Raw genomic sequence first — 17,422 nt, forward strand, 5'->3', positions numbered from 1 at the left:
GATGCATTTCCATTTCCTTTCATAGGATATCATATTTATGCTATAGAAAAATTTCATTAATTAAATGTTTATTTCATCAAGAATTTATGGATACATTTTTCAAGTGACTGAAAGAAAGTTTTATGTGTGTGTGTATATATGCATATATATTTATTTTAGTGGCGACTGTTAATAAACAACATAAGATTGCATTTATATGCCTACATTTTTATATTGTTATATATGTTCACATACTATATATAGTACAACTAATGTGTTGTCCTAATTAAAAACAGTTAAACATTTAACCAGTTATTTTCATGGAAAATCTTTTAATTATGCAGATTGATTCCATGTTTTATAATGTTTTGATGCTAATTAAATGGCAGTATTTAGATTTTTTTGTTTTTCTAACATATTTAAAAGTATTCAAGTTTTGTAGTGAAAGAACATATTGTGACAGAAGAATAAGTAAAAGTCTGTATTGTAGAATGTGTTAACAGTTATTTCTGCAATGACACTTACATTAGGTGTGTCTGGCTTTTGCTCTTGTCTGACTGGAGTTCTGAAATCACCTGATAATATGACCCACCAATGATAGATAATTTTGCATTCCAATAGATTTAAAAGTGGAAAATTAGATTTAAAGCAACTTACTAAAGAGGGAACTAAGTGTAAATACATCTATTTGTCATATATTTTATATGAAATTATTTAGAAACATACTAATAAATATTTTCATATGTTCTATATGTAAATTTTCAGTAAATTATTATGTGAATGTTAGAAAAAATCTAGAAAATGCATAAATTTGCATTTGGCTTTAGTAATAGCCATTGCATCTTCATTTATAATTGTTCTGTTGAATAAAAATAGAAACAAGAAATGAATCCTCTTTTGTTTTATTGACCTAATTTGAAGTACATCATGCTTGCATTTCCTTTTAGAATTCAAGCTCAGCTCTGAAATCCTAGTCCCACTTTCATTATCACCCTTGAGCATCCACAGTTGGGATTATCGATTTGGGTTTTGAAAGCTGCAACTTAATGGACACATATTAAAAGATATTCCAGGTGATATATATTAAGCCCAACAATCTCTAGTGTGGCATGCTTCCAAAGATTTTGTTCATACTATTATTTTAAAAATTATCAGAGGTTTGTAATGCATGTGCTTATAATGTATTACAAAAACAAATCTTTGATGCCCAAGTTGGTATTTTGTGATTCAGCTAAGCAAAAATGAAAAGTGGGGGAGGAGGCTAGTCATGCAGCTTGATAAAAAAATCCTGTTGCCTTTTGCTTCGAAATCACAAAATATCATTTAAAATAAATTTCTTTATACAACTTACTAAGCCATACTTGGGACTGTTGTGCTTGAATATATCCTTGCATTTATTCTTCATTAATACAATTGATCTATATTTGCATTTTTTGCCAGAGGCATATGTGAATGTTCTAGCTGCATGAGTTCTTTTGTGATCTTTGATTAGTGTATTTAGTCAAAAACAACAGCTTTCAATTTGGGTTGTTAGCAGTTAGTTTTTTTCCACCTTTGTTAAAGTGATTGTTAATTTTTAATGTAAATAATCAAAATCTGGGCTTGAAAAGAAAATGCAATGAGTGCAATGAGGTTCTTTTATTTAAAATAGGAAAATACATAGTATACTTACTTTCTCTCAGAAAACTAAGTGTCTGGGTCAATATAAACTTGCTTTTGTGTTTATAAATGAATAATAATATCTGTGCTTTATTACCAAAATATGGTGTTGTCAAACTGTTACTCATCTGTTAAGTTTTATGTTTATATATAGGATCTAAAAGAAAAAGAGAATGATGAGCTTGATATTCAGTTGAAGGTATTTGATGAGAACAAAGAAGATGACCTAAATGAATTATCACACCGTCTCAATGACATTCGAGCAGAAATGGAATATCCTTTTGACAAACCACAAAAATAATTTTGCATGTATTATGAAAAAGGGATTTGTGGGTTATTTTGTGGACCATTATTACAATTTTTGTCTGCCAGCCCAATTTATGTTCATTTATTTATATTAGTACTTTGCTATGATGCTGTCCTTGAGATTCATGTTGAGGAATTGTCAGACTGTCCTGATGATTTACACAAACTACATTGAAATCTGCACAGTGGCTTGCTGCATTATAGATATATTCAGCTCAATAGTCTTGAATAGACAAGAACCTAAGGCATATACCTCACATACAAGAATTTGAGGGGAAAAATTCACTGAGTTCATATGTAACTGTAGGTAGTATACTGCTTCAGTTTATTAAAATGTACTCAAGTGGTTTAGAGATATAATTCAGTTCAAATAAATGCGTTATTCTCAATCCAACTATTTTGGTTCCTTAGTGAAAAAAAAAAGTTTAGATGTGATAGTATCTGACTATAACTAGGTTGTCTGGTAGAAACATTTGAGTCAAATACAACTAGTGTATAATCTTCCTTTGGCAACGATTTTATATGAGATAATTTTAGATCTAAAAGATGGTTGTCACAGCATTGCTGGCTGTTTCACACTCCGTAAATTTCTTACTTATGGGTTTTGGGGAGATTGGGAAATACTTCAGAACTAAAATGACCTTTGAGATGGAATTTGTCTCTGTTATGTCTTCTTTCCTCTTCCTTCCAGTATGGCCAAAAAAAAAAAAAAAAACAAACCAAGCTGGACTATTCCTCTCCTTGAAACGCCTATAGTACTTTCTGTCTTATTTATGTACACTTCTGTGCCCCTATGAGATTGAAGGCAGAAGTTTTATGTTTCATCTTTTTCTTCCAATGCTACTATTGAAGTATCTTATACATAAGTATTGGATAAATGTGTGTGCAGTGGATAACAATGTCATTATTATAAGGGATAAATGCTAGTAATTTTTTATCCATCATTAGTGACTCTAGTCTACAGTCATTTCCATAATATTAAATGCTGTTTATATTAATATATATCTTGCTTCTTTGCTTTGTATTGATTTCTCTTATAATAAAACTTTAACATAAAGCTGTTTTTGGTTTCATTCTGTAACCACTTAAAAAACCTTATGAGACTTTAACACAACACTCTTACATGGGGTCTAAGAAATAATCCATCATATACTTAATTCTACTTCAGAGAAAATGTTGACATTTCTTTTTTTTTTTTTTAAGATTTTATTTATTTATTCGACAGAGATAGAGACAGCCAGCGAGAGAGGGAACACAAGCAGGGGGAGTGGGAGAGGAAGAAGCAGGCTCATAGCAGAGGAGCCTGATGTGGGGCTCGATCCCATAACGCCGGGATCACTCCCTGAGCCAAAGGCAGACACTTAACCACTGTACCACCCAGGCGCCCCAAATGTTGACATTTCAAGTTATTTTTAGAATGTTTGATTACACTTCCTCTTCTCTCTCTTTTACGTTGATTTTCCAGGTCCTCAGTTTTATTATAAAAGTGAATTCAGATTTGAAATTTGTTGTCTAGTTTATTAAAAACATCCTTTCCCCACTCTTTTTATATCCTAAGAAAAATGATTCAAGTTCTATTGTCTTTATTCTTCATTTTTCTTAATAATGAAATACAAATGAATGCAGCCAATAACAATTTCACATTTAGTAAATATTTTATCAGTATAAAATAAAACTGGTTTGTGATATTTTAGCAGTCTATAGAATGTTCCATTACCTTCTATATTATGTGGTCGTGGAAATAGAGGAGTAGTGGCTTACGTGAATAATATAGGTCCTCTATCACAGCCACAGGAAGATCAAGATTAAACCATTTCCTCTAATAGCATTGCTGTTCCACTCATACCAGCTATCATTTGTAACTTATAATGAATAACTGATTGCTTAAGAGTTTTGATGATTAGTCTTGAAAATATTCTTTAAGTCTGTTTTTCTCATTAAAAGATTAAAGTGATTCCATAGGTTAAATTTATTTATGTAATTTTAAAATACTGTATCATGGAATTGAAGGTTTAGAAACAGTAAAGGAAACAAAAGTGTACTTCAGTGTTTTAAAAAATGAAGCTGCTTTTGTTATGAATGAAACTTTCATCAAGAGCTTTTTTCCTTTACTTACTTTCACTGATATGAATGAAGTGTATCATCTTCTATATAACATGTTAAAGGACACTGCTGCTGAAAATTACTTATTATCCATTCTGCAACATTTTTTGCTCATCAGAAATGATTATTATATCAGGTAAGAGGCAGTCCTGAGAGTACTAGTATTTGTGTAATTTGAATTTGATATTTAAGGAAAACAAATAATGTAGTTCATCCTAGGTAGTACATGTACATACATAGTGTGTAAGGGTTTGATGACTTTGCATAAAATTTTTTAAAAGGTGTGAATTTATTTTAAATTGGGCCAGAAGGATATATGTATAAAACTAGGTACTCCAGTGACAGGACATTTAGTAGCAAAGAACCCACAGATTTTACTGACCTTGTGGTGAATTTTCTTTGCTAGATAATGATAGCACAGAATAAGCACTGAAGTGTCTGTGGTGGAACTTTTAAGTTCATGTACATTTTATTTCGTTTTGTTTTTTAAGTTCATGTACATTTTAATAAGTTAGGTTTTACTTTTATTTCTCCTTTCTAGTATTTATTTAATAATATAGTGATCTTAGCTAAAAAAAATAATACTAATATTTCAGCTTTATATCCAGTAATTCTTCAAGATAAATGATTATGATGATCATCAATAAAGTTAGAAGTTTCAGAGTCTGGTAACTGCAAATGTATATCTGAAAACCAGAAAGCTAGAGAAAGGTTTCTGAGTGACTGAAATTACCTATAAGCTATGGTCATGATCTTATATTTGAATATTCAAGAGACTCTTAGTTGTTCTTCATGCTCTAATACGCATGAAATTCTTGCAACCAAGGTTCTCTGATTTCTCAAAATTTGTTTGATTAAATGGTAAAGGCAAGCTACCATGGATATGGTATAGTTGCAACAAAGATGACAGTTATATGGTTATATAGAAAACTATTATAGTTCAGACTTGTACAATAATTCATGGCCATCATGCTATTACAGAGACATTGAAAAATGGTCAAAATATTTAATTATATGCTGTTTTCTTAAAGCAGAAAAGATGGTAATTAAAATGTTGTTTTCTAAAGTTCTGGCAATTAAAGGGGTACTGTGCCTATGGGTACACAGTTACCTAGGGAAATAATTTTCGTGAAACCATCCATTTCTCAGTAACTTTGAATATATAAGAAGTTACTCTAATATAACATCTTTTTCATCCTAAGAACATCGGTATGAGGTAGAAGTATGACCAGCATTTTGGTTATACTTACAGATAATTAACATGGCCTTAAAGAGAACCCTTGTGTTTTCCTTGTTTACCCAAGTCATTTACTAGACTGCTTATAATCCAAAAGTATTTATCCTAGAACTGTTGATGACTTGAAAAAGCCTAAAATGGGTTAATGTGTATTACTATTTATTCTTACTCTTGAGGCCAGTCCCATGACAAAAGACATATAAGAGCAATTAGACTCTGTTTGGCTTTGTTTGCAAACTTTTTGTAGGTTGGCTAGTTATCAGCACACTAATCTTAAGGATGTGTATGTCTTAATTTATCTGTACTAGTATTTCTTTCTGATGTTTCTCTGTTGAATTTACTAGCCACTGATAAATACTAAATTTTCCCTAAAGTTTAATGCAAAAAGTGCCTTTTAAAAAATTTTGAAGTATGCAAGTAGTTACTTTTTTTTTAAAAAGATTTTATTTATTTATTTGACAGAGAGAGAGACAGCCAGCGAGAGAGGGAACACAAGCAGGGGGAGTGGGAGAGGAAGAAGCAGGCTCCCAGCGGAGGAGCCTGATGTGGGGCTCGATCCCATAACGCCGGGATCACGCCCTGAGCTGAACGCAGACGCTTAACTGCTGTGCCACCCAGGCGCCCCGCAAGTAGTTACTTTTTAAGGCCAGAATTATCTTGATAGATTACAAAATTAGGATATGTTTAAAAAACTTTGACACTTTGAACAAATTCAGGCTATGGCCGTGCATATCAAGTTTATATGCTTCTATAAAATGGATTGAAAACGTGTAGATAGATCTTTGGAATATTGTAGATTAGTCCAGTTTTGTAACCTGTTATAGCTAATCTTGAGTAAAAGTGTTGTAGTAAATTTAAGGCATTGCCACCTAACGCCAAGATACTCATCCCTTACTGAAACTGAGAACTTGTAGAGGCTTAGAACCATTTCTGTATCCATGGGTATAGGACTAACAGGTCATTTGTTTTCATTCACTTTAGGAACAATAACTGAAGTAAGTAGATAAGGTTGATAAGTACACAAGCATGAATTCCTGCAAACTAGAGTATTAAGTCAGGAAGTGTTCACAGTTGATTACATCATGATGGGTTTTATACTGTAGTGTCCAGACCATCCTTAAGTTTACGCATATTTCTCTTAAGGGAATATAGTGGCTAGAAAGATTTCTTCTAACAGTGCTAGAAAAAGACAGTTCTTTTATCATGCTGAACCACTTTTTTAAAGAGTTTTTGTATTTATTTACTTGCGAGAGAGACAGAGAGAGAGAGGGAGAGACTGTGAGCGAGGGGAGGGACAGAGAGAGAAGAAGAGAATCTTAAGCAGACTCTGCACTGAGCATGGAGCCCCAACACATGGGGGTGGGGGGGCATCAATCTCATGACCCTGAGATCATGGCTTGAGCCGAAATCAAGAGTTGGATGCTTAACCAACTGAGCCACCCGGGTGCCCCTGAACCGCTTCTTAAGAAAATTGACTTGTATAGGTAGAAAAGATATTCAAGAATACTTTCTGTCTTTCAGGCCACAGTATTACAAAATAATTGAGGAGTGTGTTTCACAGATAGTGCTGCACTGCAGTGGTATGGACCCAGATTTCAAGTATAGGCAAAGATTAGACATTGATTTCACGCATCTGATAGGTATGTAATATTATCTTCAGTGTCCTTTGTGTTTCACTCTCTTCTGTATAATAGTCACTTTTTGAAGATAGTGCTCTCACTGAACTTCTTTAGTAATATCTGGTAAGTCATTGTGTCTATGAGTACTCAATCACTATAATTGTTAATTATGTTGATCATGAGAGTTCTGCCTGTGAGATTGAAAATATTAAGCTATTTGATAAGTTTTAATGCTCTTGTATTCAGTTTAAAATTAGTACCCCCCACACACAGGAAGAACATATTATTATAGATGAATGATTTGCTTTTTAGAAACGTGACTCAAATCCTTTGATTCATTTTATATTGGCACCTCCGTGGTTTTATAGAAATCACATGTGCAATAGGTATTAGTGTTCAAGTTTGAGAAAGAAAATAATGGTTTACTTCAGTAACTTCAGACCTTTTAATTCTATCAAAGTAGATCAACTTATATTCTCCTAGACCTTAAAGCTCGGAAAGAATTTGAAGTGATCATGTCATCTACTTGGATTGCTGAATTTATATCATTCTAGACTACTAGTTAGCTATACTTTCTGGAACAATCTCTGAAGGATGATGTGAAACCTCTCTTGTGAAATATGCTATGTTATATGACATTACAGTTAAACAGTATTCCTAATCAAAATCAGTATTGCTAAGATTTAGGCATGAACTCATTTGTCTTGTCTTTAAAGGAAGAAAACAACAGCTGTGGAATGCCATTTATGTATTTTTCTTCACTCATAGCACAAGGCAGACTCACAGTAATATTCAAAGATCAATTCCTTATTATTATTATGCATTATTTTCTGATTTTAAAACCAATGCTCATTTATTCTAGGCAATCTCGAGGCTTACGTAAGTGACAGAATAAACCACCAATCTCACTTTTCAGCTCAGTACATTCCACCACCATTACTCACTTTTTGGCTAAGTACATTTTCTTATATCTCTTTTTTTATCTCTCTCTCTCCATGATTTTTCATGGAGTTTTATATTATGAGATTTTTTTCATGTTAATCCTACAAAATGTGACTTTGAATGTCTGTATAATATTCCATTTTATGGAATATCATAATCATCTTGACCAGTCCTTTTTTATTGTACATCTAGATTGTTTTCAGGTTTTTGCAATTATAAATGAATCTGCTATGAGCATTCTTTGTATAAATGTTTGCCTTTTTCTTGTCATTTCCTTAGGATTGATTCCTATAATTGAGGATGTGAACTTTGAAAGGCCATATGCTTTTCAGAACGTGTACACCAATTTACCTTCCCTAAAAATTAATGTAAATGGTGGCCTCAGTGCATATTTGATAATAAGCTTGATAAACTCAGTAGTTTATTTCATATTTTGTTGAGAGTGTTATAAGGGAATATTTCCAAATATTTGTATTGGCTTATCTGTTATGGACCATACTTGGCACACATACTCTGTTGATTTTGACTAGTTCTTTCAGTGTTCGATAGACATTTGTTTTTTTGTGTACTGTGTGCTAGGTACGTACAGTTGTGTACTGTTAGCATTGGGGTTGGGGGAGATCAAGGCATCAAGTGAGAGAGAATAGAGCTTCAGAAACCCATTATTACGTCATCCAAGTGTCATCTCTGATCATGAACAAATCATTTAACTCGCTTCTTCAGTTTTATCAACTGTAAATTCAGATAAGTCAAATATATGCATAGTTCTTAATATTTTTTATGGTCAGAGGACTTTTTCTGATGAATGTTGTGGAACTTTGATTAGAGCCACACACACGTGCATAAATGCAAAAATTAGCAGGTGTTTCAAGAACTTACAGGAAATCTATGGATCTTGATTTTAACGTCACCTAGACTTGAGGATCATAGAGACTCTTTACAGTTCTGTAAGTCTAGTATTTTTCATAAATTCGATCAAATCCTTGCCCCAAAGTCTTCAATACCTTCCCACAGAAATTTAAATCAAGATCCTTATCAACAATTGACAGCACAGCAGAGATCTGCCCCCTCTTTGTCTCATCATTTACCAGTTTCCACCTTAGTTCTTTATACACAGTTCTTTGAAAAACAAAACAAAACAAAACTTTATTGAGGTGTACTTGATATGAGAAAAACTATCCATTATTAAGAACATAATTTGATAAATTTTGATGTTTATATGTGTACTTAAAACCATCATCACAGCCAAGATAATAAACATCTGTGTCACTTTCTCAAGTTTCTGTGTTCTCCTTTGTAATCTCTCCTTCCCATGCTTCGCCACCTCTCCCCATCCTGAGATAATCACTAATCTGTTTTCTCTTACTATGGTTTTGTTTTCTAAAATTTTATATAACTAGAAACACATAGGATGTACTCACTTTTTTGTCTGGCCTCTTTCATGTAATGTAATTATTTTGAATTTCATTCATGTTTTTATATTGTATGTATCAATAGTTCATTCCTTTTTATAACTAAGTAGTATTCTAGTATATGGATATACTGCAATTTGTAGATACATTTACTTGCTGATTGACATTTGGTTTTTTTCTAGTTTTTGGCTATTACAAATAAAGCTGTCATGAATATTCATATACAAGGGTATAGACATATGTTTTCATTTCTTTTGGGTGAATAAATAGGTGTGGAATGGCTAGATACATAATAGACTTGCATATGTAATAATGAGAATATTGCCAAAAAAGAGGTTCTTCAGTTATTTATATTCTGAAATATTTGATTAGAGCTGAGAAATTTAATGTTTATTTCCTCATTTACATAATACATTCTGCCCCAGATTTAGAAGTTACCTAAGTGAAATCTTTCTGTAGAAAACCTGAATTAATGAATGCTGTTGTGTCTCCCATTGTAGCCTTATTTTAAAGGTCATTTTGAGTCTTAATAGTCATAAGAATAGATTCTTTGTCACCTTTCCACCCATAGTAAACTGCAAAAAAATTTAAGGAATTACATTATTGTAAAAGTTTGGAAATAATTGAATACCTCTAAAATGATGATGATTTAGTTTAATACATTCTTGGATGCTTGGTTTTGTGACTCAACAATACTGTCCTTGAATTCAGTTAGTATGTAAAAAAATTGTGGTTGTTTATGTTTTATGTGTAGTATAGGTCAATTTACCTTTAATAGCAATTGACATAAAAATGATTGTCTACATAGTAGTAATTATAGGCTGGCAGCCATCTTTTGCCCAGAGATCTGATGCAATAATTTCTAATCATTTTTTGTCAATCTTAATAGATTCTTGTGTGAACAAGGCAAAAGTTGAAGAAAGTGAACAAAAGGCAGTGGAATTTTCAAAGAAGGTAAGACTTATGTTAGTCATAATTGTTAAATTATTCACTCACAATACATATTTTATCTTCTTTCTTTATGTGAGGCTTTATAAATGTTGTGTCAGTTATTTAGTACTTCATGTTTCTGGATTAAAATGTAACCACAGAATATTGATTTCATTCCTGATAAGATAAGGTTGCTACTGTTCCCTCCTCATCACCTTAAATTTATTATGGAAGAAAAACACTAGCTATATTCTAGTGATAGATAACATTAGTTTATTGGAAGGATATAGTTTGAAGCAGTCAACCAAAATATATTGCTCTCATTGCTTTCTTGCAGTTCTCACTTTCAATATTTAGCTCCCTTGGAGAACTGTTAGATTTTTAGCTAGTCTAACCTACTATGCTATTTAAAGACAGTGCTATTAAATAGCAACAAAATGACACAATGTTTCTTCTCTTCCTGTCTCTCTCTGCTTGGATTTACCTTCTTTGAATTTTATAATTACCACTTTTAAATGGTTCTGCTACTTCATGTGGGCTTGGTGGAATTTGAGGTTCCCCTTTCTTTGTATATCAATGCCTTATGTAAATACAAGTTTTATGGCTATTTTAATTTTATTTGGATTTCAGGTTGTCTTTTCCTTGTCTCATGAAAGCATATCTATAGTTGTACTTATTTCTACCAAAAGTTGCATTTTTTGTTCTAGACCCCATGAAGCATTAGTATAGTATTTCTTTCCTATCAGTGCAGGGAGAAGGATTGAAGCGCAAGTCTAAAAACTCTCCAGTTTTCAGCCTTCTGACAGCAAGATAAAGTGCTTACATATTGCTGTCTCTTCAAAGTTATGACTTACTTTAGAGATTAGATAATCGCTTTTGCTATCACTCTAGAAATTATAGAGTATTACTGAAGTTACTTCAGGGCATCTGAAGAAATGTCTTTGCTCTTTCAGTCACTAGATTAGATTTTCAGAGCTTGAGCATAAAATGTTTGTGTGAAGTTGTCATTTTTATTGGTGGAAGAAAATGCATGATTTTTAATAGACCTTTATATTTGCAATGTTCTTGTTTTAAGTAGCACATTTAAAATTCCCTTTGAAAATCTTAGGGTTTCCTTAATTTTTCACTGACACTTTGATTAGACAACACAAGACTGGAGCAAATTGTGATGATCTATCTCGTAAAAATTTTTGTAAGCATATTTTGTGGAAAATGGAGTCCTGAAATAATTAAAAAAAGAAAGCATTTCAGTGTTCAGTGCTTTATTCTCATTGCCAACATTTAAAATGAAAACATGTATGGTCTCCCGGTGGTTTATCTGCATGCCTTCTCTTATTCTGGGTGATTTTTAGAGGCTATATAAAGTAGTAAAAAAAAAAAAAAAAGTAGGGGGCTAGAATGAGAAGCGATAGTTGTGAGATCTGATCTTAGCTTTTCCACAAATTAGCTGTGACTTTAAGTCACTCTCTTTGGATCTTAATTTTGTCATCATTAAAAGAAGAGGATATGTTTAGTGGCCTTGTAAGAAGTCTTCCAACCTGCATATCTCAGCCTTCTGTGATTCCTACTCCATGGGTTTATAGATTAAGATCACATTAAATTACAAGCAGAAACATTGCATGCCTCTTTTCAAATGTACTAATAAATAATTTATAGAGGAAAGCTGTATAGTTTGTATCATGCTTAAAAACACATAGAAGACTCTAACATTGGGAGGGAGAGTGGAAATATAGAATAACTCTTAACATGAATAGTATGATGCAGTTGAAAAAGCTCTGTCTTCTCAGGGACCTAGGAAAGAAACATGGTCATTTACTAACTGTGGAGGATCTGGGGTGGGCTTGAAATTTTTAAAGATTAGAAACAAGTTGGACTAACCTCTGTGGAACATTTTCTAGGAGCTCAAGTAGAGGGGAATGAAAGAATTAGCATTTCATGTTTGACCCAAATACTATTGTTATCCAATTCCATTACCCACTCTTTCTTCACACTTGGATCTTTTTGACATTTTTTAATTTCTAAAGGTCAAATCTATGAGGATGAATGTTTATTAACAGTAAAAATACTTTTTTATTGTTCCACAGACTCTAAAGACAGTTCTAGACAGTAGGTTACATCAATTTCAGAAACAGAAATAATATAATGAATAATACATAGCCTTCTAAAATGACTTGAAGTGACATTTCTATAGATGAACATAATCAGTATTTACTCTACGTATGCAGGCTTGTTTGGTTCGGCTTGGTGCCCTGACTGAGGTAAGGGATGGGCAGGATGAAGTAAATGGATATTCACCATTGAGATGGTCTCTCCTGCTTAGCACACCATTATGAATGTATGTATGTATATATGTACGTTTGACGTTTTTATTTAAATTCTAGTTAGTTAACATATAGTGTAATATTAGTTTGCAGTAGAATTTAGTGACTCATCACTTACATATAACACCTAGTGCTCACCACAAGTGATGTCCTCCTTAATACCCATCACCAATTTAGCCCATCCCCCCCCCTCCAGCAACCCTCAGTTTGTTCTGCATAGCTAAGAGTATCTCTTATGGTTTGCCTTCCTCTCTTTTTAAATTTTCTTTCCCTTATGTTCATCTGTTTTGTTTCTTAAATTCCACATATGAGTGAAATCATATAGCATTTCCTTCTCTGACTGACAACTCACATAGCATGGTACACTCTAGTTCCATCCATGTCCTTGCAAATGGCAAGATTTCATCCTTTTTGATGACTAATATTCCCTACACACACACACACACACACACACACACACACACACTCACACGCATACCACATCATCTTTATCCATTCATCAGTCAATGGACATTTGGGCTGTTTCTATAATTTGGCTATTGTTTATAATGCTGTTATAAACATCGGGGTGCATGTGCCCCTTTGATTCAGTATTTGGTGTATCCTTTGGGTCAATACCTAGTAGTGCAGTTGCTGGGTCATATTGTAGTAGTATTTTCAATGTCTTGAGGAACCTCGATACTGTCCTCCACAGTGGCTATACCAGCTTGCATTCCCACCAGCAGTGTAAGAGGGTTCCCCTTTCTCTGCATCCTCACTACCATCTGCTATTCCCTGTGCTGTTAATTTTAGCTGTTCTGGCAGTTGTGAGGTGGTATGTCATTGTAGTTTTGATTTATATTTCCCTGACCATGATTGATACACAGCATATTTTCATGTGTCTGTTAGCCATCTGTATGTTTTCTTTGAAAGAATGTCTATTCATGTCTTCTGCCTGTTTCTTAACCGGATTATTTGTTTTTTGGGTATTGAGTTTCATAAGTTCTTTATAGATTTTGGATACTAACCTTTTATCAGATGTGTCATTTGCAAATGTCTTCACCCATTCCAAAGTTCACCTTTTAGTTTTGTTGATTGTTTCCTTCACTGTGAAGAAGCATCTTCGATTGGTGAAGTCCCAGTAGTTAATTTTTGCTTTTGTTTCTTTTGTCCCTGGTAGATATGTCCAGTACCAAGTTGCTACAGTTGATGTCAGAGAGGTTGCTGCCTGTATTTTCCTCTAGGATTTTGATGGCTACCTATCTTACATTTAGGTCTTTAATCCATTTTGAATTTATTTTTGGTGTAAGGTGTAAGAAAGTGGTCCAGTTTCATTCTTTTACATGATGCTGCTCAGTTTTCCCAACACCATTTGTTGAAGAGACTGTCTTTCTTCCATTGGATAGTCATTGGATAACCTTTCCTCCTTTATCAAAGAGTCATTGACCATATAGTTATGGGTCCATTTATGGGTTTTCTGTTCTGTTCCATTAATCAATGTATCTCTTTTTGTGGCAGTACCATACTGTCTTGATGACTATAGCTTTGTAATATAGTTTGAAGTCCAGAATTGTGAAGCCTGCATCTTTGCTTTGCTTTTTCAAGATTGTTTTGGCTATTCGGGGTCTTTTGTGGTTCCATACAAATTTTATGATTGCTTGTTTAGCTCTGTGAAAAATGCTGATAGTATTTTGTTAAGTATTGCATTGAATGTGTAGATTGCTTTGTGCAGTATAGACATTTTAACAATATATGTTCTTCCAATCCGTGAACATGGAATGTTTCTCCATTTCTTTGTGTCTTTTCAATTTCGTAAGTGTTCTATAGTTTTCAGAGTACAGTTCTTTAATCTCTTTGGTTAGGTGTATTCTTAGGTATTTTACAACTTTTGGTGCAATTGTAAATGGGATTATTTTCTGTTGCTTTTTTTCATGTTTAGAAATGAAACACATTTCTGTACATTGATTTTGTATCCAGTGATTTTACTGAATTCATGTATCCATACTGGCAATTTTTTGGTGCAGTCTTTTGGCTTTTCTACAAAAAAAAATGTAGTCTATGAAGAGTGGAATTTTGACTTCTTTCTTGTCAATTTGGATGCCTTTTATTTCTTTTCGTTGTATTATTGCTGAGGCTAGGACTTCCAGCACTATTTTGAACAAATGATGAGAGTGGATATCCCTTTCATGTTTCTGACCTTAAAGGAGAAGCTTTTAGTTTTTCTCCACTGAGGATGATATTAGTTGTCGGTCCTTCATATATAGTCTTCATGATGTTGAGGTATGTTCCCTCTATCTCTACTTTGTTGAGGGTTTTTATCAAGAATGGATCCTGTACTTTGTCAGTTGCTTTTTCTGCTTCTATTGAGATCATGTAGTCGTTATCCTTTCTTTTATTAATGTGTTGTATCACGTTGATTGATTTGTGAACATTGAACCACCGTTGCAACCCAGGAGTAAATCCCACTTGATTGTGGTGAATGATTTTTTTAATGTGCTGTTGGATTTGATTTGCTAGTATTTTGATGAGAATTTTTACATCCATGGTCATGAGGAATATTTGCCATTTATTCTCTTTTTTAGTGGGATCTTTGTCTAGTTTTGGAATTGAGGTAATGCTGGCCTCATAGAATGAGTTTGGAAGTTTTCCTTCTATTTCTATTTTTTGGAACTGTTTGAGAAGAATAGGTATTAAGTCTTCTTTAAATGTCTGGTAGAATTCCCCTGGGCAGCCATCTGTCTCCCCTGCCCCAGTGTTTTGTTTGTTGGGAGCTTTTTGATTTCTGATTCAATTACTTCTCTGGCTATTGTTGCGGAAAAGTAAGAATCAGAGCGGTGAGAGACCAAGTGACACTCAGAGAAGTAGGAGAGCTCGGATTTATTTTACGCGGGTGGATCCAGATGAGCTCCTGCTCCAAATTCTGGGCCCCAGGCAACGGGGTTACAGGGCCTTTATAGGGGACTGCAGGCAGTCAGGCTCCAAGGGCTATGCTGACTGCTGGTAGGTGGGTTTGGACTGGGGGAGTGGGGGCTGCTTTAGGCGGGAACAGTAGTAAAGGGAGCCTGTGGCGGGAAGCCTGTTTACAGAAGGAGAAATGGCTGGTTATCTCTTGCTCCCAGTAGGGCTTCTGGTTATCTCTAGCTTATTGTTAGTATCTTTCCATCTTCTTGGGCCTCCTGGCCTGGGCCTGCTCTGGGCAGTTTCCCTCTTCACTATCAGTCTGTTAAATTTTTTTATTTCTTCCTGTTTTAGTTTTGGTGGTTTATATGTGTCTAGAAATTTATCTGTTTCTTCCAGATTGCCCAATTTGTCAGCATATAATTTTTCATAATATTCTCTTATAATTGTGTTTCTGTGGTGGTGGTTGTGATCTGTCCTCTCTCATTTGTGATTTTATTTATTTGGTTCCTTTCTCTTTTCTTTTTGAGAAGTCTGGCTAGGGGTTTATTAGTTTTATTCTTTCAAGGATCCAGCTCCTAGTGTCATTGATATGTTCTACAGTTCTTATTTTTTAATTTCTATATCATTTATTTCTGCTCTAATATTTATTGCTTCCCGTCTTCTGCTGGCTTTAGGCTTTATTTGCTGTTCCTTTTCTAGCTCCTTTATGTGTAAGGTTAGTTTGTGTATGAGAGTTTTTTGCTTCTTGAGGTAGGCCTGTATTGAAATACACTTCCCTCTCATGACTGTTTTTACTGTATCCCAAACGTTTTATAATGTCATGTTTTTAATCCATTCTCATACCCTATATCTTTTGATTAGAACATTTAGTCCTTTGGCATTCTGAATAATTTTTGATAGATATGCACTTTGTGCCATTGTATTATTTGTAAAGTTGTCGTTTCTGGAGATTTTCTCTGTTCCTTTCCAGTCTTTGTTACCTTTGGTATTGCTCTCTTAGTCAGAGTATCCCCTTTGATATTTCTTGCTAGGTTGGTCTAGTGGTCATGTACTCCTTTAGTTTTTGTTTGTCTGGGAAACTCTTTTTTTTTTTTTTTTTAGATTTTATTTTTATTTATGTGACAGAGAGACAGCCAGCAAGAGAGGGAACACAGCAGGGGACTGGGAGAGGAAGAAGCAGGCTCCCAGCAGAGGAGCCCAATGTGGGACTCAATCCCGGAATGCCCCGGAACTGCCCTGAGCCTAAGGCAGATGCTTAATGATTGTGCTACCCAGGCGCCCCCTGTCTGGGAAACTCTTTATCTCTCTTTATGTCTGAATGACAGCCTTGCTGGATAGAATATTCTTAGCTGCACATTTTTGTATTCAGCATGCTGAATATATCATGGCACACTCTTCTGGCCTGCCACGTTTCTGTGGATAAGTCTGTTGCTAACCTTATTTGTCTTCCCTTGTAAGTTAAGATGTATTTTCCCTTGCTGCTTTTAGGATTTTTTCCTTGTCTCTCTATATTTTGTAAATTTTACTATGATATGTCTTGGTGTTTGCCTGCTTTTGTTGATTTTGATGGGCATTCTCTGTCCCTTCTGGATTTGTATGTCTGTTTTGTTCCCCAGATTAGGGAATTTTTCTGCTATTATTTCCTCAATTAAATTTTCTGCCCCATTTTCTCTCTCTTCTTCTGAGACTCCAAAATACAAATGTTATTGTGGTTTATGGACTCTGTTAAGTTCCCTAAGTCTACATTCATGATCGAACATTTTTCTTTCCTTCTTTTTAACTTCATTATTTTCCATAGTTTTATCTTCTGTATCTCTTATTTGTTCCTCTGCTTCTTCCATCCTTGTAGATCATTACATACAGTGGGTTTCACATCTCGGTTATAGCATTTCTTATTTTGGCCTGACTAGTTTTTCAGTCTTTTCTCTCTGTGGTAAGGGACTCCCTGGTGTCTTCTGTAGTTTTCACAAGCCGAGATAGTATCCTTATGATGTTTCTCTTTTTTTTTTTTTTTTTAAGATTTTTTTTTTTTTT

General features: G+C 34.0%; 1 protein-coding gene across 3 annotated transcripts in view; it reads left to right on the top strand.

Moving 5' to 3' along the window:
- The window catches only part of DIAPH2 (diaphanous related formin 2), a 1,026,009-nt gene that overhangs the window by 289,022 nt on the left and 719,565 nt on the right, over positions 1-17,422 (top strand). For all 3 annotated transcript variants that reach the window (XM_034649855.1, XM_034649854.1, XM_034649853.1), the window contains 4 exons: positions 1,793-1,911; positions 4,067-4,183; positions 6,806-6,924; positions 10,147-10,211. In XM_034649855.1, the coding sequence (XP_034505746.1) occupies positions 1,793-1,911; positions 4,067-4,183; positions 6,806-6,924; positions 10,147-10,211 (420 nt within the window). The remainder of the gene's footprint in view (positions 1-1,792; positions 1,912-4,066; positions 4,184-6,805; positions 6,925-10,146; positions 10,212-17,422) is intronic.

The sequence above is a fragment of the Ailuropoda melanoleuca genome, chromosome X (assembly GCF_002007445.2).
Source record: "Ailuropoda melanoleuca isolate Jingjing chromosome X, ASM200744v2, whole genome shotgun sequence".
NCBI classification, from domain to species: domain Eukaryota; kingdom Metazoa; phylum Chordata; class Mammalia; order Carnivora; family Ursidae; genus Ailuropoda; species Ailuropoda melanoleuca.